The sequence below is a fragment of the Chaetura pelagica genome, unplaced genomic scaffold (assembly GCF_000747805.2).
Source record: "Chaetura pelagica isolate M959 unplaced genomic scaffold, ChaPel_1.0 scaffold159, whole genome shotgun sequence".
Taxonomy (NCBI): domain Eukaryota; kingdom Metazoa; phylum Chordata; class Aves; order Apodiformes; family Apodidae; genus Chaetura; species Chaetura pelagica.
This window is the reverse complement of record NW_009954555.1, coordinates 3,465-25,515: the sequence shown is the minus strand read 5'-3', so window position 1 is coordinate 25,515 and position 22,051 is coordinate 3,465. Positions and strand designations below refer to the sequence as shown.

Below are 22,051 nucleotides of genomic sequence, written 5' to 3'. Positions count from 1 at the left end.
GCCAGTTCAGGCTCCCTGTGACCTGCTCCCCCCCCCCCAAACTGTTTTCATTCAGGTGCTGTTGTCAAGGCTGATGACAACGTGGAGAAGACAGAGGATGAGGAGAAGGGTAAGTGCCTCCTTGAGAAACGTTTTGGTGAGGGATGTTGGCAAGAAATTCAATGAGATTTATCACTTTATAAAGTAAGTCTGCCCTGTGTCCCAGGGTGGGTGATCTTGTATCCTGCCCCAAGGACTTAACTGTGAGACATGGCCTTCCTCCAGGATGCTTTTAAAGCCATGAAGTCCTGTAATAACTTGGGAGACTCCTGGGTTAGAGTGGAATAAGGGGATAAGCAGCATCCTGAAAGGCAGGACTGGATACAGCAGCAGCTGGGTAACCTGGAATTGCTGTAGCAACCAGCAGGTTTTCCTTATGAAATGGCTGTTGAGAGGTAATGGCTCCAAATCCTTCATCAGGTGCCTTTAGAAGCAGATTTCTTTGCAAAAACCCCAAAGTGCAGCAGTTTAACCTTCTGTGTTGATCTCACTTATCCTTAACCCTTGCTGCATGTCAGCCCTGGAAACTTTGGCCTCAAAACTTCCCTTAAAAAGAGAAATAAATCAAGTCAAAAGTGTCTGCCCACAAGGAGGCTCTGAGAGGCTTTTCACCCACCTTCCAGCCAAATATCTGACAGAAGAGGAGCTCTGTCTCTGTCAAGGCCCTTTGCTCACTTGGCTTTGTCTTCCTGGCTATGAAATGGGAATCTCTGGGATGTCTCAGGGGGTTTGGAATTTCAGAGTCCAGCTGCATCCTGCCCTGTTTCCCTGGCTCTGTCACTCAGCGTCGCAGCGGGAACGACGCCTGGGAACGGGCTGGGGTTGATTTGTTGTTTTCCCACCTCCTTTTCTTGGCCAGAGGACAGAGCTGCCCAGTCCCTGTTGAACAAGCTGATCCGTAGCAACCTGGTGGACACCACAAACCAAGTGGAGGTGCTGCAGAGGGATCCCACCTCACCCCTCTACTCTGTCAAGTCCTTTGAGGAGCTGCGGCTGTAAGTGCCTGGGGGCTTCAAAGCTGCTGGGAATGTTGGGGTGAGCCAGAGGATTCTTTGCTTTCAGCTGTTGGAGCCTGGGAACAGGAACATTAAACAGGCTCTGCTATGGATGTGTTTTTCAGAGTCATGTTTGGCCCCCTCAGTTGGAGGAAGGCCTTGTTCCTGAAGTTGGGAAGAGGCATGTTGGAGCAGTTTTGGTGCTCGGTCACATAGTTGGAACCTCCCTGTGTATCCTCATGGATTCCCTGGCTGCATAAGGGCACTTCAAAGCACATGGGTTTCCATTTCAAAGGACTGCAGACCTGTCATTAATAAATTAGCATGTCACTGTATGACTGACATGCAAGGACAGTGATGAGCTTGGTGCTTGTGAAGGTGTCCAGCTACGAGCTCACTTCAGTTCCTGTTCACTAACCTGAATTTTCCTGGGTGGTTTTTTTTGGGCTTCAAATGCAGATTGTTGTGAGAAGCTGGAGGAGTCACCTGAGGAGGAAGGACTGTCCTTCCACCTCAGTAGCAAAGTGAGGCCTTTTCTGTCTCAGAGACAGAAAAGCAAAGGCAGGGAGGCTGGGAGCAGGTGTTCCAGCAGCACAGCAGTGTTTTGAAAAACACAAGGTTTGTTTTATTGGCAGAAGGAATGAAAACAACCAGCTCCTGTTCCTGTTCTCTGAGGGTTATTTGTGAAGGTCCAGGAGGAGCAAGGAAGAGTACAAAGGGAAAAGCTTTATCTTTTCCCTGCCAGGGATACTGGATTGATGCACTGGAGACACTACTAGCTTCAGTATTTTCTTACCCTTCTTGCTGAGTACCTTTACCAGTGGAGCTTTCAAGCCACATTTAAGGCATGATAGATTTATACATTGTTTTAATGTGCTGAAGAGGCTGTTCTGCTGGGATTGCTGTTGGTTACAGTGGTGATCTCAGCCTGGAGAAGTCTTTGGGGAGACCTTGGTGCACCTTCCAATACCTAAAAGGGGCTTACAGGAATGAGACTTTTCACCAGAGGGCAGTGATAGGACAAGGGGTGATGGTTTTAAACTGAAAAAGGGGAGATTTAGGTCAGACATCAGGAAGAAATTCGTCCCCAGGAGGGTGGTGAGAGCCTGGCCCAGGCTGCCCAGGGAAGCTGTGGCTGCCCCATCCCTGGCAGTGTTGAAGGGCAGGTTGGATGGGGCTTGGAGCAGCCTGGGCTGGTGGGAGGTGTCCCTGCTCAAAGCAGGGGGGTTGGAACCTGATGGTCTTTAAGGTCCCTTCCAACCCAAACCAGGAGATTGTTGCTCTTTTGGAAGCTCCAGGGAGAAATGGGAGCCGTGAAATGTCAGGATGTCATTTCACTTGGCTAATGTTAGTGGCTGAATGTCTGCAAAACAAAAAGCTGAGGTTCTGTAGTGCCCCTTAGTCTAATTCCCATCTTTCAAAAGCCAAACAATCTGAGGGAGTTAATGATGGGGGCAGCCAGATGAATTGAGTGTTCATTTCTTTATGACTTGGTGTATCCTTGGCAACTGTTGCAGAGTCGGGCTTTGGACGTCCTTGCTCCTGAGCAGCACAAGGTTATGTTTTCAAAGGGCTTTTGTTCCAGCTGTTGTCTGGAAGTAATACAGGGTTTTATAACAAGCATGTTGTGCTGAATAGGAAGCCCTTAACAGTGGGAAATGGTGGGCAGGGAACCTGTAACCTGCTTTGAAAGGAAAGCCCTTACTCCTGAGCACCTCCAACACCACTCCAGTAGGTACTTGGGGGTCATCAGCCAAGAGCTGGGCAGCACCAGCACCTGAATGTTGGGTTGTTCTTGGATCTCTTCTCTGCACAAGTGTCTGTTGAGACTAGAGAGCTGCCTTGAGGACACTTCAGTTTGAGTGCTGGGATATAACGAGGTGTAGTCACAGTGCACTAAGGTGATTCTCCCTTTTTATTCAGCTCTTGTGACACCCTGTCTGGAGCACTGTGTCCTGTTCTGGAGCCCCCAGCATAAGAGGGACGTGGAGCTCCTGGAGAGAGTCCAGAGGAGGCCACAGAGATGCTGGGAGGGCTGGAGCAGCTCTGCTCTGGAGCCAGGCTGGGAGAGTTGGGGTGTTCAGCCTGGAGAAGAGAAGGCTCCAGGGAGACCTGAGAGCAGCTTCCAGTGCCTGAAGGGGCTCCAGGAAAGCTGGGGAGGGACTTGGGACAAGGGCAGGGAGGGAGAGGCCAAGGGGGGCTGGTTTTAAACTGAGAGAGAGGAGATTTAGGGTTAGATATTAGGAAGAATTTCTTCACTCTAAGGGTGGTGAGGAGCTGGGATGGGTTGCCCAGGGAGGTTTTTGATGCCCCATCCCTGGAGGTTTTTAAGGCCAGGTTGGATGAGGTTTTGTGCAGCCTGGTCTAGTGGTTCCCTGCTCATGGCAGGGGGGGTGGAACTTGATGATCTTCAAGGTCCCTTCCAACCTTAATGATCCTGAGGTCACTCTGTCCTGTTCTTGTCTTCAAGGAGTAATTTTGGCACCACGATGAGACGCGGCTGAGGAAAAGGGATTGGCTGCAAGGACAGGATTAATGCCCTGGGATTCCTGGGATTGCCTGCAAAGCTGCTTTAGAACAAGCAGCCCAGGACTGTGCACATGGTTTCCCTGTAGCTGGGACAGGCAGGCACGCAGAGGGTTTTGCAAAGCTGCTTTTCCAGACTTGCTGCTGCCACTTGTTGCACTTGCAGGCCCTGGTGGCAGCACCACACCCGTGGGGCTGCACAGAAAGGGGCAGCTCTAGGTCTGCTTGCAAGGGGTTTTTTTTCCCCTCACCTTTTTGTACACCAATGTAATTCTAATAGGTCAGGATATAAAAACTCCTCTGTTTTCAGGAAACCACAGCTGCTGCAAGGAGTCTATGCCATGGGCTTCAACAGACCATCTAAGATCCAGGAGAATGCCCTGCCCATGATGCTGGCTGAACCGTATGTGCACATACCTTCTACTCCCTTCAGTACAGGAAGGATTTGAAGGATTTTGTGTGGTATCCCTGAGCTTTGGAGGGGAGGATGGTGATGAGGGAGCTGTCTGAAAGGATTCCCATGCCACGGTGTTTCTGTGACCCCAAACTGTGTGGGAACAGCCCTGGGTTTGCCCTTTTTTTAAGGCTGAAGCTGAACATTCAGTGTTTGGCTGGGGTCAGTCTAATTTTCCTAGTCAGCCCAGGGGGAGAAATTCTCAGGCTGCTGTGGATCTGAGCAGCCTGGTCTAGTGGGAGGTGTCCCTGTCTGTGCAGGGGGGTTGGATCGAGATGATCTTTAAGGTCCCTTCCAGCCCAAACCATTCCATGATTCTATGCTCATAGCTCCAGAAGTCCTGGGTGGGTGGGTGGGAGCAGCTGAGATCCTGCCTTGCCTGCTGGGCTGGTTTTCCTCTCCTCTGAGATGAAGAGTTGAGCCACTAGAGGGAGATGTGCAGGATGGAAAAGTACTGACAGGTAACTGCAGTTCTCCTTCCAAATCTCCTTTAATCGAGAGGTGCTGAAAGAGAGAGGTGGTAGAGGGCAGGAGCTAATTCCTGCCCCGTGGAGCATAGCTGGTCAAGTTCAGGGAAGTGGTAAATCTACCAGGTATTAAAAAGCCACTGGTGTTTTCCTCATAGTTCAACCCCATGAGAACGTTGTGCAGGTGGTTGATCTGGTTGAGCTCATGTCTGCTCTTGTCCTGCAGCCCTCAGAACCTGATTGCACAGTCTCAGTCTGGGACTGGCAAGACAGCTGCCTTTGTCCTGGCCATGCTCAGTCGTGTGGAACCTGGGAACAAGTACCCACAGGTGAAGTTTCTGGGAGGTGACTGTGGGTGGTTTTGTGGTGGTGCAGTGCCACCTAGTGAAGAGGAGGCTTCTTTTGAGACCTTTGATTGTGAATTCCTAGCTTGATAAACTCATCTCTGATGCCCTTTCTCTAAAGTGCTCAGCAGGGGCTGGAGACTTGGGGATCTATCCAGATGCCTTTAATGGAAAAGATGTGGATTTTGCTCACAACTTGTTCTTTTCAGCCCCATCCTCAGTTGGGATGCTCTGTGGGGAGTTAAACTGGGGGGGAACATCATTCTGGGAGAAGTTAAATCAGGGGAGTGTTGTGGGTTTGGGATGGAAGAGAAGATACCTGTGACAAAAGAGCAGAAATGCCAAGAAAGGGGCTTTTAAACCCCAATTTCTTTATGAGGTAGTTGAGCAGTGACTCCAAGGCTAGAATTCTTTCCTTAAAAAATGCTGTTCTGTTCTTCTAGTTGGGTTCCTTGTCACTGCCCTGGTGTGTCCCCTAGCAGAATGTCAAGCCTGAGGAGCAGAGTTGAACACAGAAAGCCAGTAGCTCCTGTGTCCTATCAACTCCTTCCCCTAGTTCCAGGCTGTAGAACTGATGAGCTTTCAGAAACCATCCAGCTGCTCCCGTGTTCATCTTCAGGAAAACCTCAATAGGAAGGATTTTTAAAAGCAAGTGTGATGGTGTTGGTCACCTCAAACATGTTCTCCTTCTGTCCCTCCAGTGTTTGTGCCTTTCCCCAACATATGAGCTGGCACTTCAAACAGGAAAAGTGATTGAACAGATGGGAAAGTTTTATCCAGAGCTGAAACTTGCATATGCTGTCAGAGGCAATAAATGTGAGTGGGGTGAAATGGGCTGGGAATGGGAAAAGGGTGGTCCTGGGGTGCAGCAGAGGTAGTTCAGAGAGTGGCAGAACATCTCACTGTCTGCAGAGGTAGTTCAGAGGGGGACAGAACATCTCTCTGTTTGCAGAGACAGTTCAGAGATGGGCAGAACATCTCACTGTTTGGAGAGGTAGTTCAGAGGGGGACAGAACATCTCACTGTCTGCAGAGGTGGTTCAGAGAGGGGCAGAACATCTCACTGTCTGCAGAGATAGTTCAGAGGGGGACAGAACATCTCACTGTCTGCAGAGGTAGTTCAGAGAGGGGCAGAACATCTCACTGTCTGCAGAGGTGGTTCAGAGAGGGGCAGAACATCTCACTGTCTGCACCAGCCACCTTATGGAAGCTTTCCTCTGTGTCTTGGCAGTGGAGAGAGGTCAGAAGATCTCTGAGCAGATAGTCATTGGCACCCCTGGCACCGTGCTGGACTGGTGTTCCAAACTGAAATTCATAGATCCCAAGAAAATCAAAGTGTTTGTCTTGGATGAGGCTGATGTGATGATTGCAACCCAGGGCCACCAGGACCAGAGCATCCGCATTCAGAGGTAAGGACTGGGCACACTTGATTTTTCCTTCTTTCAATTTTAGTTCCCCAAAGCCAGCAGGGCTAGATTCTTGCCTGGGATCTTCACTGCTAAAGCAACAAGATTAAAATGATATATTTAGCTCCAACTCCAGGTGATTAGGAGAGGCAGAACATCAGGAGATGACAAGCAGTTTCACTTCCTCACAGAATAAAAAGCCTGTCTCTGGAGTGGGGTTCATTATTTATTATATATTAAGAAAGTGAGTCTGGATGCCACTGGTCTATGAGGGAACAAACAGGTGTGGGTAAGATTAACACTAGTCTTTCCAGCCACTGAAAGAACTGGTTCTGAGGTTTTCTTCCTGCTTTACCTGTAGCTTTAATCCCATCAGGATATTGGGGGGGGTGACAGTGTTAAGTGGGAACCCTGCCCATTTTGCTCTCTCTTGCAGGATGCTCCCTAAGGACTGCCAGATGCTTCTGTTTTCAGCCACTTTTGAAGATTCTGTGTGGAAATTTGCTCAGAAAGTTGTTCCTGACCCAAACATCATCAAACTGAAGAGAGAGGAGGAGACACTGGACACTATTAAGCAGTATTATGTTCTGTGCAATAACAGAGATGAGAAGTTCCAGGCTCTCTGTAACATCTATGGTGCTATCACCATTGCCCAGGCCATGATCTTCTGCCATGTGAGTCCTTCCAGGGAGTGTTAGTCCCAATGACCTCCTTAATGTCTGCTAGTGCTGAAAACCCAGCCAGGAACACTTTCCAGCAAGGAACAGAAGAAATTGCCTTTTTTCTTTGCTTTCTCTGGCTCCCTCTTTAAATGCAACCTTGAAGAGCTGTGACAGCACTAACTGAGTTCTTTTTTTGTCCATCCAGAACATTTTTACCCTGGAAATCCTCTGAAGAAAAAGAGCAGAGTAATGCATTGTTTTCCAAACACAAAATACTCCTTAGAACTACTGAAAAAAACTGAGGTTGGGAAAGGAATGAAAAAAAGGGGAGAGTGAGGGATGGGGAAGTGTTGTAGTTCTGTGGCTGAGATGTATCTTTTTCTGGGACTTCATTTCCCTCAGGGAATTGGGGCTACAATTCTGGGGTCTCCCTGTGAATCATGCAGAGACTTTTTCTTTTCTCTGGCAGCACCATAACAGCTCTTAAGAAAAAAAACCAGTGCAGAACAGCCACATAAACCTGGCTCAGCCAGGATAAATCCTGTGTCTGGAGTCTGCTGCAGCTCTCTGCTTTTAGACTGACTTGAGATGTACTAATATCAGACATCATCAGGGCTCAAAAAACCCAGCAGAATTGGAAACTGGATTTCACAGCTACATTCAGCTCAAAGCCTGACATTCCCCAGGCTGAGCAGTTTTGTTGACAGTTTTTAGCACACCTATGGGATTCCCCCCCCCAGAGGAAAAGCTGCAGAGCACAAGTGGTGGCAGATGCACTTTCCTAATCCTGACAGGAGAGCTGGGAGCACAGTGGGCACTTAAGAGCTAGAAAAACTGAGCTTCCAGTCCTAAAATCATAGGATGAATAAGGTTGGAAAAGCCCTTTGAAGAGCATCAAGTCCAACCCTCAACCCAACACCACCGTGTCCACCACACCATGTCCCAAAGTGCCACATCTACATGTTTTTTGAACACCTCCAGAGAGGTTTATTCCTGCTTTACAACGTTAAACCTTCCAAGAATTCCTAAACCTTCCAAGAATTCCAAAACCTTCCTGGCTTTGTGTTTCAGACCCGGAAGACAGCTGGCTGGCTGGCAGCAGAGCTCTCCAAGGAAGGCCATCAGGTGGCACTGCTGAGCGGGGAGATGATGGTGGAGCAGAGAGCTGCTGTGATCGAACGGTTCCGAGAGGGCAAAGAGAAGGTGCTGGTGACCACAAACGTCTGTGCCAGAGGTAGGACATGGCAGAACTGGGCCAGGGAGGGCAGGAGCAGCAGGTCCTAAGATAAGACACTGCTGGCTGGCTTAGGGGAAGAGTCCACATCCTCAGGTGTTCCAATCTGGAGAAATCATAGAATCATGCAATGGTTTGGGTTGGAAGGGACCTTAAAGATCATCTAGATCCAACCCCCCTGCGTGGGCAGGGACACCTCCCAGCAGCCCAGGCTGCTCCAAGCCCCATCCAACCTGCCCTTCAACACTGCCAGGGATGGGGCAGCCACAGCTTCCCTGGGCAACCTGGCCCAGGCTCTCACCACCCTCACAGCACAGAATTCCCTCCTCATGTCCAACCTCAATCTCCCTCTTTCAGTTTTTATCCATCTCCCTCATCCCATCCCTCCCTGCCCTTGTCCCAAGTCCCTCCCCAGCTTTCCTGGAGCCCCTTCAGGCACTGGAAGGTGCTCTAAGGTCTCCCTGGAGCCTTCTCGAGGCTGAACACTTGTCCTTCTTATGTTGGGGTCTCCAAAACTGGACACAGTTCTCCAGATGGGGCCTCACAAGAGCCAAGTAAAAGGGGAGAATCCCCTCCCTTCACCTCCTGGCCCCACTTCTTTTGATGCAGGCCAGGAATTGCTGAAGGGTTCCTTGTAGCCTTCTTGCAGCTTGAGATGAAAAAGTCCATCCTGTGGGAAGGTTCTGCTTCTGGCACCAAGCCTGGCTCATCCTGCTGCCCCTCCATGTTTCCAATAAACATGTTCTGAAATATGGGAAGCTGAAAAGTAGTGAATCCCAGTAGGAATTTGTGTTGCAATTTGACATCCTAGAACAGTGAAGACAACATAGAACTTGGGGAAAAACAAGAGGCCTTCATAGCTTTGGAAAGGAGGGAGTTTCCAAAATAGGTTAAAGTATCTCTGACTGCTTTTCCCTTGGCTGTTTAGTGGGATTATCTGGTGCAACAACTAGATAGAGTTTATTTCCAAGTACCCTGTGAGGATGTTGTGGCTAAGATCCATGGCAGAGCTGGAAGCTGCTTTTATCTCCTCCCTTCTCCTGGCTCCAGTGGCCAAACCACACGCAGGTCAGGGCCGAGGAGGCTGTTCCTGCTGCCAAGTGGTTTCCATGTGGCTGTGTCACCTGGTGTTTTCTTTTTGTCAGGGATTGATGTCGAGCAGGTCTCTGTGGTCATCAATTTTGACCTTCCTGTGGATAAAGATGGAAATCCAGATAATGAGACTTATCTGCATCGCATCGGGCGCACGGGTCGCTTCGGCAAGAGAGGACTGGCCATTAACATGGTGGACAGCAAGCACAGCATGAACATCCTCAACAGGATCCAGGAGCATTTCAGTATGTACCTTCAGGCTCTTCCTGCCTTCTCTGAAAGTACCTGGTAGTTCTGCTGCCTGGTTGTAGAACTGAGCACAGATGGTCACTGGGCCTTCAGCTGGGTTGAGAGAAGGGCACGTCAGCTGTGTGATGTCAGTGTGGATTGTGAGCTGCTGCATGGGATGGGAGGAGAAACAAGGGAAGTTGTGTGTTTGCTGGTTACCTGGGTAGTCATAGGATTGTAGGAAGTTTGGGTTGGAAGGGACCTTAAAGATGATTTAGATCCAACCCTCTACACCAGGCTGCTCCAAGCCCCATCCAACCTGCCCTTCAACACTGCCAGGGATGGGGCAGCCACAGCTTCCCTGGGCAACCTGGGCCAGGGGCTCCCCACCCTCACAGCAAAGAATTTCCTCCTCATGTCCAACCTAAATCTCCTGATTTAGGTTAAACCTGACTAGATAAACCTGAGCTCCAGAGCAGCTAAAGCAAGCAGCTTGCCCTTCTCTGTCATAGCAAATCTGACTTCTTTCTCCTCTTTCCCAGACAAAAAGATAAACAAATTGGATACTGATGACTTGGATGAAATTGAGAAGATAGCTAACTGAAGAACAGCTGCTGGAACTGGTGTGTACCCTGCTGTGGAAGCTCTCCCACTACAATTGGATCAGTGTTCAGATTGGCAAGCTTCTCAGCTGCTCCCAAAAAGGACTCTCTTCAGATACGAGTACACAAAATTACCTCATTTTACAAATTGCAGTTGGACTTCAAAATTGTGCAACTATGGGGAGGAAGAGGAAATGTTTACAGAAGCTTTGAACATTTCTTAGTTTAGCCTTAAAATGGGAAGATTTTCTTTTTTTTTTTTGGAATTCTGAGAAATACACTTGCCAAAAAAAAAAAAAGGGCAATAGGTAATTATGTCAAACAAATTGAAAATGATGGAGGGAAAAAAAAGCTTCCTTGCCTTTAATTGGTTTAAAAGTTTAAAAGTTGATCAGTTAAAATTCAACTGTCAAGTATAGAATGGGTAGAAGTAAAGAAACAAACAAACAAAGAACAAGGCAGCTGGTTTTTGGCTAAAAACTCCACTTGTACAAAATAGGATGTCGTTCACTTTGACGCTCCCCTGAGCTCTTTAAGACTCATTTCTGGCTTCCTGATGGATTTGCCCTGCTTTTCCTTACCTAAGTTGTCCTGAGGATGTCTCCAGTAGCTCCTACTTGCAAACCCAGGTGCTGTGTTGCTTTTGCTGGGCAGTATTTCCTTTTCCTTTCTCCTTGGTTTGTTAGAACGGCCACGATCCGCGAAGCGGCGGCGCCGGCGCTTGACTCCGGGCTCTAGAAGTTCATCTGAAGTGTTTTTAACCTGGCCAAGGTGGGTGGGGAGGGAGGGGCAGTACCAAGGGAACTGTACTCATTCATTTGTCTGAATAAATTCACCTCCCATCAAACGCTGACGACTGTTGGAGGAGGGGTTGGTGCTGCCAGTTCTGAGATGCTGCTGAGGAGCTCGGCGGGAATCGTGTACAAAACAAGCTGAGCTTCACTCATCAGTGATAGGAATAAAAGACTAAAGAAATCATGACAGCTTGGATTGACCACAAAAAAATAATGCCTTGAGATCACCAAATTCCCCTCTTACAGTCTGTTTCACTACCAGAGTTTTGAGTTAAATTGCTCAGCCAAATGAAGCTCTTCCACTGCTGTTGTGCTGGTGGTGCAGAACGGGTCCCCAGTCCCTGCCCCGGGGTGATGGTTGGAATGATTCTGGAGAAGGAATGATTTGCAACTTCTGTGCTTGGGCTTTTCTTTGGGTTGGGACCACTCTGGTACACACAGCTGAAAGCCTGGGGGTTGTTCCCTCAGCTTGGTTTCCAGGAGAAAGAGGCTCCTGAACTAGAACTTAGGGTGCACAGCTCTTTTTTTGGGGGGGTGGGGTGGGGAAATGGGACTGCTGCTCAGTGCAGGAATCACTTCCAACCAAATGTACAAATTGTAAATTGAACTAGGGATTTTTCTTTGCAATTTTGGCCATCATAATTCTGTTCAAAGACAGGAACGTGGATCCTTTTACCAAGTAAAACAACAACAACAAGAAGCTCATTTAAAACGTACCTAAACTTTTAGGAAATCGTGCACCCTTTTATCAATTTGTATAAAGGCTTTAGTGAAGAAAAAAGCAAAAAAAAGCAAAAAAAAAACAACCTACAAACCTGTTAAAACTTTTTGTATTCTGGGGTGTATCTATTTTTATTCTGTTGGAAACCTATTTAAAGTGGCAGGTGAGTGAGTGCTTGGGTGTCGAGTGGAAGACTTGGTTTCAATCACTTTCTTTCCTAGTAGAGCTGAATGACCTGGTGACAGCAGAGTATGGGGTTGGGTTTGTCAGAAAAGCTGCTGCTGGTCCTGTGTGCTGTTTCTAATGTACTTTTAATTGGAATAAAGAACATGTACTGAAGGATGGTTCTGCTCATTTCTTCTCTCAGTCTTTTTTTGGGGGTGGATTTCAAAGTCATAGGTTTCCAGCCAGGAGTCCTGAGGAGTTTTCTATCACCTCAAAGCATCTGGTGACTGAACTTCACCTGATTTAATGCTGAAATCCCTGCAAGGTTCTTTGTGGACAGCTTTTGAAATGATGCTTTTCTGATTATTTTGAAATGAGGTCAGATAACTACTGTTCTTCCCCCCCTAGTGCTTCTCATGCTGGACTTGGCAATCATTAAGACTTCCCCTGTATCCCCACCAGCTTTTGAAGGCAACAGGAGAACTTCTTGTTCAGCCTGAAGAAGAGGAGGCTCCAGGGAGACCTTCGAGCACCTTCCAGTGCCTGAAGGGGCTCCAGGAAAGCTGGGGAGGGGCTTGGGACAAGGGCAGGGAGGGAGAGGACAAGGGGGGATGGATTAAAACTGGAAGAGGGGAGATTGAGGTTGGACATGAGGAGGAAATTCTTTGCTGTGAGGGTGGTGAGAGCCTGGCCCAGGTTGCCCAGGGAAGCTGTGGCTGCCCCATCCCTGGGGGTGTTGAAGGGCAGGTTGGATGGGGCTTGGAGCAGCCTGGGCTGGTGGGAGGTCTGAATGACCTGGTGACAGCAGAGTATGGGGTTGGGTTTGTCAGAAAAGCTGCTGCTGGTCCTGTGTGCTGTTTCTAATGTACTTTTAATTGGAATAAAGAACATGTACTGAAGGATGGTTCTGCTCATTTCTTCTCTCAGTCTTTTTTTGGGGGTGGATTTCAAAGTCATAGGTTTCCAGCCAGGAGTCCTGAGGAGTTTTCTATCACCTCAAAGCATCTGGTGACTGAACTTCACCTGATTTAATGCTGAAATCCCTGCAAGGTTCTTTGTGGACAGCTTTTGAAATGATGCTTTTCTGATTATTTTGAAATGAGGTCAGATAACTACTGTTCTTCCCCCCCTAGTGCTTCTCATGCTGGACTTGGCAATCATTAAGACTTCCCCTGTATCCCCACCAGCTTTTGAAGGCAACAGGAGAACTTCTTGTTCAGCCTGAAGAAGAGGAGGCTCCAGGGAGACCTTCGAGCACCTTCCAGTGCCTGAAGGGGCTCCAGGAAAGCTGGGGAGGGGCTTGGGACAAGGGCAGGGAGGGAGAGGACAAGGGGGGATGGATTAAAACTGGAAGAGGGGAGATTGAGGTTGGACATGAGGAGGAAATTCTTTGCTGTGAGGGTGGTGAGAGCCTGGCCCAGGTTGCCCAGGGAAGCTGTGGCTGCCCCATCCCTGGGGGTGTTGAAGGGCAGGTTGGATGGGGCTTGGAGCAGCCTGGGCTGGTGGGAGGTGTCCCTGACCATGCAGGGGGGTTGGATTGAGATGATCTTGAAGAAAGTCCCTCCAATCCATCTCATTCTATGAGTCTGTGAGAACCTGGGAAGAAAAGAGGTGCTGTCCCTGCATGGGGCTGGGCTGGGTTGTCATGTCTTTTAGAAAAGGAAATCAAAGTGGACATTTCTGGAAAGGACCAAACTCATTCTGCTTTCTCAGCTTTTATCATTTTAAGTTCAAGTTTCAGCCTAAAAGGTTTTATTGATTGTTATCACCACACAGGAGGAAAAGACTGAAAGGCAGAAGTAACAGGACACACAAAACCAGAAGGGAACGAAGCACTGAAAGAAAACAAAACTGTTCCTGAAACTTAAGTGAAGAACTTTGCTCCCCACTGAGCTGTGATGAAAACCACCCTTGTCTTTCATTATGTTGCCTCTCCCTGAAGCCACAGGGATGGATGCTGAGCAATTCCTGTCACCCACAGCTGGAGAGAACACTGTTCCATCAGGGATCCTTTATAAAGCCACCAGACCCTGAACACTTGCTTGAGAATGAGACTCTTGGTCAGCACATCCTGCTGCTGTTTGGGGTTGGTTGGTGGTAACACTGAGGTTAAACATAACCTTGGGTTTACCTCAAAAATACTAAAACCAGCTCAGCTGTGTGGCAAATGGTCCATTTTTGGAGTAGACTGAATTGTTGCCTTTGAACCACGAGGCTTTCCATTGCAAACCTGGACTTTCTTTCAGCACAAGCACATTGTATTTACCTAAAACTGCCACGTTACCCAACCAGGCTTCTTAAATCATGGTTTAGTAACATAAATGCTACAACCTGAGCCAACCCCTCCATCAAATCCAATGAATATCTTCCTTTTTTTTTATTTTCAAACTCCCCAAGCAGCGTTTGCTTTTTTGGCCTCACTCATTTTGGTGTTAAATGGAAGTGGTTTGTGACATCCCATCTTAGCTCTCCCTCTGTTCTTCCCTGTGGGTCACACGAGGGGAATGAGAGAAGGAAAACCAAGTAGAAAACTCCTGCTGCTCCCCAGGACAGCCAAAATAATGAGTTATTCTTAAAAAAGATGCTACAGACACACTCTTTAAAAGCTGCACTGAGGTTCTGCAGAAAGACCTGGGCCCTCACAGGGGGATTTCCATCAGTCTTGCATTTTAGTACTTCTCCATAATCCATTATTACTGGGATTTCCATATGGTTTTCTGGGTTTGCTCTCTGTTCCAGTCACTCTCAAGATGTTTAGGATGATGATGCTGAAGATGATTCTCCAGAGTAAAGCAATTGCTGCCTTCCCAAACAGGTGCCTCTGCATCCACATGCCCTCTGGGAAGTACCTTCCTGGAATATGGAAAAGGATAAGGGGAGAGGTCCTGGAAACTTCAGTCTTCAAAGAAGAACTTCAGCAATTTCAAAAAGGCCAGAGGTTGGTGTTGCTCAGGGAGCAATTTGGGATGGCACATGTGAAAAAAAAAGATGCTGTTTCAGCACTTACACACAAGTCTGCTTCAAGAACTTTGGGAAAATGGCAAGATGGAGAAGTTTGGCCAGGAAAGATCAGAATTTCAGAGGATGTAACACATCCCAGCTGCCCAGAGCAGAGTGGCAGCCTCTCAGTGCCCCTAAAGGTCCGTGTTGTGCTGCTCCTGCCGGATGCACAGCAAGGACTTGTGGAGAATCCCACATTCCTGGAGGGACCTGGTGAGGTCAGAGAAGCTCCTTCGAGGCACCTCCATCGTTTCAATGCTGCAGCCTTGGTACTGGGCTGACATTTTCTGTTCTGCCATGGCAAGGACCACCTGGAGGCTGTCGGTGGGCTTGAAATGGTGCTCAAACCTCTGCCCAGAGGGAGCCCGAACTGCCAGCAGCACATCTGGCTTCTCCATAGGTGGCTCTTCCAAACTTAAAGTTGACATCCAAGGGCTCTCTTGCCTCAGTTTCCTTCTCTGCTTCTCCAGAGAACACTGAGCACACAAGCCCTCCTCACTGGGGACATCACTCTCTGCCAAGATGCTGGTAGATCCTTGTTCTCCAGGAAGAGTTGGGATTTGGGGAACGTGCTCCTGCTCCCTGCTCAACCTCAGCCAGTTGGTCTGTTCAGCCAGAGCTTCCACAGCCCTGCTCCCCGTGCCCTGCTTCCCAATGGAGGGGAGCACCTTATACCTGGTCAAGGAAGACGAGGTCCTCACAGGCACATGCTGCAGGAGCTCTGGGATCTCCTCAGGAGACACCTGGCTGGGTGGGAATGGTGGTTTGGTAGCTGATGATCTCCAGCTGTTCACCTGGAGAGGTGCTGGTGGTGGGGAAGGTGGCCCTTGGCAAGGACAGGCTGCCACCCTCTGCAGGTGGCTGCAGCTTGGCCTGCTGCGTCCCTTGGCAGATTTTGGCCTGGTGAGATGCATGGTGGAGGTGGCTGCACCCCAGGAAGGGGCTGAGGGGTTGGAGCTGTGAGCTGAGCTCAGCAGAGCTGCTGTGGCCATTGCTTCTCGAGGTACCTGGTGGGTGGAGCAGAGGGAGAAGTTACAGGAACTGGCCAGGAAGCTTCTAGAGAGCTCCAGCTCCCACTGCTGCTCCTCAGGCAGATCACAGCTCGAGGTGTGGTGTGGCCCTGGGGAGGCAGGCAGGTCCTCCAGCTCCCTGACAGCTCAGTCATGGAATGCTGGTCGTGTATTTCCAGAGACTGGCTTTGTCAGGAGCTGTCTCAAGCTGCCCCAGAGCACTGGGAAGTTGTGTCCTTCAGCTCAGCAGAGCTGCTGTGGCCATTGCTTCTTGAGGTACCTGGTGGGGGAGGGAGCAGAGGGAGAAGTTACAGGAACTGGCCAGGAAGCTTCTAGAGAGCTCCAGCTCCCACTGCTGCTCCTCAGGCAGATCACAGCTCGAGGTGTGGTGTGGCCCTGGGGAGGCAGGCAGGTCCTCCAGCTCCCTGACAGCTCAGTCATGGAATGCTGGTCGTGTATTTCCAGAGACTGGCTTTGTCAGGAGCTGTTTCAAGCTGCCCCAGAGCACTGGGAAGTTGTGCCCTTCCCAACTGACAGGAAGTTTTTTGAGGGAAAGAACAGAAACCTTTGTTTCTGAAGCTAGAAACTGAGTGAAAACGGGAGGGGAGTGAACTTTAAAGCACAGGTCTGGCCTGGTTGCTGGTCCTGCAGTGAAAGATTCAGTTCCCATCACTTTTGGGTAAGCCTGACTGCACTTGGCTTTTTCAAAAGACCTTTGAGACTGATTCCAAACAGAGAAACCCATTCTGACTTCTCCTGTGGCCAAAGGCTGCTTAACAGAGACTGGCATTAAGCTCCATTAAAGGTGAAGCCACCACGTTCTGCTGGGTGTTCCCCCAGTGAAGCTGCTCTCAGACCCCTCATGATTTGCCAGAAGGAAGCCCAAGAGCCTGGACAACCAGGTCACAACCCCACAGCAACATTTTGGAGAAGCACAAAGGGTCGTGCACTTCCCCTTCTTTTTCTCTGGTTGTGTAGCCAGAGTTGTCAAGGGGGGGGTGGAAAAAAAACCACATCAGCTTTGATCACTTGGCATCCTCCAGGAATGGTGAAGTCAGACTCACCTGCTGCTCCTCACCCCAAAACAAACACAGAGAAGGGAACAGCCACTGGGCTTGTTCCACGACTTTTTTTTTTTGCCAGCAGTTTGGTATTGGGTGCTTGGCTTCTTCTCCCCCACTGTGAAATGGGAATGCTTAGCAAAGCCAAGAGTCCCAGCAGAGGCACACCCTGCCCAGAGCCAGCAGGAAGCTGCCTGGAGATGGAGAGACCTTTCCCCTGTGGGAGCCTGGACACCAAGTGACTCATCAGAGTTTCTTAGGAGCCCGAGGGAGGGAGGGAAGGGAAAGGGGGTTGTGCCTTTCCTGTACTGCCTCTAACAACCAACCTCCAAGGCAGCCAGCTGAGGTTCAGCATCCCCTGAACAGGAACTCCTGAGTTTCCAAGTGAGTAAAAGAATAAGAAGAATAAAACCCCCAGAAGTCATGGTGGGACCCTCCCGAGCCAGGGTCTGCACTGCTTCTGTGTGGCATGAGTTAGAGCTTTGCTGGGAGGAGCTGTTTGCAGCACAGCAGGTTTTGTGCTCAGGTGCCTGGGTGAGGGGTTGGGGTAAAGAGCTGTAGCCAGGACAGGCTGTGCCCACAGGTGCCCCCAAACATGGCGACCCCAAGGCTTGGGAGAGCAGCCCCTGGCCCTACAGCACAGCTCCATCCCCACAGCAGGGTCCTCAGTGCCACAGGCTGGCCTCAGCCCCACAGATAAGCCTAGTCCTGGCCTCACAGCATAGCCCTGGCCCCTAGAACTCACCACCACAGCCCCTCTGCTGGTCCTGAGCCCCACAGCCCCTGCAACTCACCTCCACAACTAGAGCCTGGCCCCACAACCAGGTCCCAGCACCACAACCAGGCTGCAGATCCTGTAACTCACCTCAACAACCAAGCCCCAGCCCCACAACCACAGCCCGGCCCCACAACCAGGCTGCAGACCCACAGCCGGGCCCCAGACCCTATAACTCACCTCCACAAGCCCCTCTGCCATCCCTGAGCCCCACAGCCCAGTCCTGACCCTGTAACTCACCTGCACAACCAGGTCCCAGCCCCACAATCAGGCCCCAGACTCACAACCTGGTCCTGACCCTATAACTCACTGCCACAGCCCCTCAGCCATCCCTGAGCCCCACAGCCCAGTCCTGACCCTGTAACTCACCTGCACAACTAGAGCCTGGCCCCACAACCAGGTCCCAGCCCCACAACCGGGTCCAGCCCCCACAACCCAGACCCTACAACTCACCACTACAGCCCCTCAGCCATCCCTGAGCCCCCACAGCCCAGCCCTGACCCTGTAACTCACCTGCACAACTAGAGCCTGGCCCCACAACCAGGTCCCAGCCCCACAGCCCAGTCCTGACCCTGTAACTTACCTGCACAACTAGAGCCTGGCCCCACAACCAGGTCCCAGCCCCACAGCCCAGTCCTGACCCTGTAACTTACCTGCACAACTAGAGCCTGGCCCCACAACCAGGTCCCAGCCCCACAGCCCAGTCCTGACCCTGTAACTCACCTGCACAACCAGGTCCCAGCCCCACAACCAGGCCCCAGCCCCACAACCAGGTCCCAGCCCCACAACCAGGCCCCAGCCCCCCTAACTCACCTGCACATCCAGCCCCACACCCGGGCCCGCCCGCCGGGCCAGGCACAGACGCGTTGCCACGGCAACGGCGCCACTTCCGGTCCCTCCTCAGGGCCCGCCCGCGGGGCTGGGCCCAGTGATGGAAATAAGTTACATTTGGGGGGGGAAAAATCACATTCCGGGGGAAAAAACTGCATCAAGGAGGACAAAAGGGGCAGGCAGAATAAAACCAGGGCTCAGACACCAGAGACACGGGAAGATTTAGACAAAACCAGGTTCAAACTGGGGGGAAAAACACACCCCGAGTGGTCAAGAGGATGAGGCAAGAAGGGGGGAAAAAGGGGGGACAGGGATTCTGCTCACAGCTTGTCTGTACAAGGTACAGCCTTGAGCACCGGCGACGGCGCCACTTCCGGTCCCTCCTCAGGGCCCGCCCGCGGGGCTGGGCCCAGTGATGGAAATAAGTTACATTTGGGGGGGGAAAAATCACATTCCGGGGGAAAAAACTGCATCAAGGAGGACAAAAGGGGCAGGCAGAATAAAACCAGGGCTCAGACACCAGAGACACGGGAAGATTTAGACAAAACCAGGTTCAAACTGGGGGGAAAAACACACCCCGAGTGGTCAAGAGGATGAGGCAAGAAGGGGGGAAAAAGGGGGGGCAGGGATTCTGTTCACTGTATTAACATATCATGAATATATTAATGAGCTGTTAGGATACAGCAGCACCCACCCGTGGGCTGGAGGGATCCCTGCTGGCAAAAAGGCCTTTATTCTTGGGCTTGGATGCCAAAAGCCTTCTGTTTTTTTCCCTTTCCTTCCTTTTTTCCTTTTCCTAGGGTGCCAGACTCTCTGCTGAGGAAAAGCAGCAGCACTAGGGATTGACTGCCCCATGGCAAGGGATTGAACAGCTTCACCTGAGCCATTGCTGAATAAATCTGCATAAATAAACACTGAGCTCATGATGGAAATGCCTTTAAAAAATGACCCACGGCCACCGTTTCCATCTCTGCCCCATTAATCCCTTTTTAAACCCTATGTCTGGTTAACCAGCTGCTTCTCCCACTAACCAGGTGCCCATCAAAGGCAGCAAGAAACAAGCAATAAATAACCTCAGGTAACTTTATCTAAAGCAGAGATCGAGGTGGTAAAGGGGCTAAAAAGATCAGAAAATGGTCTCATGTCACCTCCTCCCCCCTCCATCCGTGGGATGTTTGTGGATGAATTTCTGTACAGCAATGGACATGGAAAAATACTGGAGCTGTTCGTGCAGGGAACAGAAGAGCTGTACCAGCAAGAAACAGGAGAGAAGGACACTTTAGTAACAGGTTAAAGGAACTTTGTAACAGCAGAATACAAAGAAGGAACTGAAGCAGGACCAGTTAGAGATGCTGATGCCACAAAGACCACAAAGAAGACCATATTCAACAAGATGCAGGTTTAGCAGAAGAAGTATCCAAATAGTAACTTACTACAGTGCCTAAAGTATCAAAGTTATAGCTCGTCATAACGCGTGAGCAATTAGTAATTACTAACCAATCAGTTAGCATATTGAAGACGTAATGATCTTTGTAATAAACCTATATATACTGATGTACCTAACAATAAAATGGAGCATTCACCATAACTCTATGAGTATTGTGTGTCTGACTCTCGCTCACCACAACAAAGAATGTGATGTAACCTATTAATAAAGGCTGGTACTGGTGACCATCATGGTGTCCTGGGGAGTTCTGGGGTTGCAGGGTCCTCTGCGATGTCACAGGGACTCTAAAGGGGCCCTGGGGTGTTCCTGAGGGGTCTCTGGGTGGCCGGGGGGGGGCTGTGAGGGGTCTCAGTGGCACCAGGACAAAGACTCTTTAGCCCCAAGCAGCTCTAAGGCAGGTCCCTTATTGCAGCACTGGGAGCATGGGGATCACTCCTCCAAACACACAGACCAACAGGTAAGAGCAACACATATTTATTCACTTCAAACATACGTAAGCATCACTTTTCTGAAAGGGAGGCAGGATGAGGCAGATTAGCTCCCTGAATTCACGAGAATATTTAGATCATTTCCCCAGAGTCATTAACATCAAGACATTCCAACCCCCCTGGCCACGTTCCTGTGTGATGTGCTCTGGGTGCCCCTGCTCTGGCAGGGGGGTTGGGCTGGGGGAGCTTTCCAGGTCCCTCCCAACCCCTGGGATTCTATGATTCTATGATTCTATGCCCACTCCCTCATGCCCACTGCCTCTGGGGGCTTGTGGGCAGGGGTCTCTGGGAGGAAGGCTCATAGTCTTCTTCACTGTGCTGGGTCATGTTGTTCCTGATGGATGTACCCAGTGAATCAGCTGCTGGGGCTCTCAGGGAGACACACCCCAGTTCCACATAACACCTCTGACAACAAATTCTGCTATTCAGCACCATCCAGGTTTGGCCTGTTGAAGCCTGAAGTCTAATTCAGCTGAATTACTGCTTGCTGGGAAGAGGAGGAGCCCTTTTCCAGGTGTGGATTTACCGCCCCCGGGGCAGGGAGATGCTGTGTGCAGGAAGAGGGAGCTGCTCCCAGAGGTGATGGCCTGAGCTGCTGCTCGGGAATCTAACGGCCCTGCAGGTGGGTCCAGACCTTCTGGGAACAAGATTGAGGTGCTACAGCCTGTGTCCCTTCCCTGTGATCCTGCACTCACACCGCAGCCCTTCTGAGGGGCTGCAGCGTCGGGTGTTGTCCTCCCTGTGTTGTTCTCTCTTCCTCTCCTTCCTTCCTTAATTCAGCCTCCCTACACTGATACTGGGTGGGTGACTAATAATTGGCGTGTGCATTTCCTGGGGGGATTTTGGTGTATATATTGATAAATATATTCCATAGTGACTTCCCTCTGGCCTCTCCTGAGCTCCCAGCCCCTCCATGTGTTGCCTTCCCTACAATAAACCCTGGGGTGGGGAGGGACAGCCCTTACTGATCCGCTCCAGAACTCGGCACCCAAGCTCTGAGGGAGGTGAATTCTGCCCTCAAACCCCTCGGTCCCTTGGAATCAAAGTCTCCCAAGAAGAGAGGATTGACCAAAGTTGCCCTGACACCCCTGGCCCTGGCTCTGTGGTCGGCGCAGGAAGCTCTGCCTGGGCACCTCCTCCTGCTCCTTGCTCACTGACCCTGGGGTCTCTGCTGGGAGCTGCTCTCCCCTCTGCTCTCCACCTTCCCTTCTTCCACACCTGAATCCCAGAGGCACCTGCATCATCCCTGAGTTCTCAGCCTTGGCCAGAGCTGTGGCCACATGGAGTCCAGGAAGCTTTGCGGTGTCTTACAGGAGCCCCCCTGGGGCCCTGCCCTGCTACCAAGCCATGGCCAGACCAAACCAGTCCCAACTGGTGCCAGCTGGTGAGGGGTGGGGTCTCCAGAGCCACCCCCGGGCCTTTGTGATGCGGGGCCTGTTGCCCGGACACCGTTGTGATGGGTCTCCATGGTGACCATGGGGTATATATAAGGAACCCAAGCCCTGGGGTGCCCACTCCCAGGAGAGCATCTCCCTCAGGAGGCAGCAGCTCACCTGGACTCCCGTAGCGCGTCTCCAGCAGAGGACACCCAAGATGTCCATGGAGAAGGCCGATTCTCGGCTCACCAAGGAGCTGGCAGGCCTGCAGCAGAGGCGCCAGAAGAGGGATGGGGCAGGACGAGAGGCGAGCCCGGGCACAGGAGCCGCCCCCG

General features: G+C 50.6%; 2 protein-coding genes across 2 annotated transcripts in view; one reads left to right on the top strand and one right to left on the bottom strand.

The window, feature by feature from the left end:
• LOC104395420 (ATP-dependent RNA helicase DDX19A) overlaps positions 1–10,375 on the top strand; it is a 10,765-nt gene extending 390 nt beyond the window's left edge. Inside the window, exons 2-11 of the mRNA XM_010005112.1 lie at positions 52–109; positions 899–1,034; positions 3,871–3,963; positions 4,708–4,810; positions 5,527–5,641; positions 6,056–6,233; positions 6,667–6,904; positions 7,964–8,126; positions 9,272–9,463; positions 9,989–10,375. Of these exons, the coding sequence (XP_010003414.1) occupies positions 3,902–3,963; positions 4,708–4,810; positions 5,527–5,641; positions 6,056–6,233; positions 6,667–6,904; positions 7,964–8,126; positions 9,272–9,463; positions 9,989–10,050 (1,113 nt within the window). The 5' untranslated portion in view covers positions 52–109; positions 899–1,034; positions 3,871–3,901 and the 3' untranslated portion in view covers positions 10,051–10,375. The remainder of the gene's footprint in view (positions 1–51; positions 110–898; positions 1,035–3,870; positions 3,964–4,707; positions 4,811–5,526; positions 5,642–6,055; positions 6,234–6,666; positions 6,905–7,963; positions 8,127–9,271; positions 9,464–9,988) is intronic.
• A 4,487-nt stretch (positions 10,376–14,862) lies between these two features.
• The window catches only part of UBXN10 (UBX domain protein 10), a 10,257-nt gene continuing 3,068 nt past the window's right edge, over positions 14,863–22,051 (bottom strand). The window contains exon 2 of the mRNA XM_010005216.1: positions 14,863–15,735. Within this exon, the coding sequence (XP_010003518.1) occupies positions 14,863–15,735 (873 nt within the window). The remainder of the gene's footprint in view (positions 15,736–22,051) is intronic.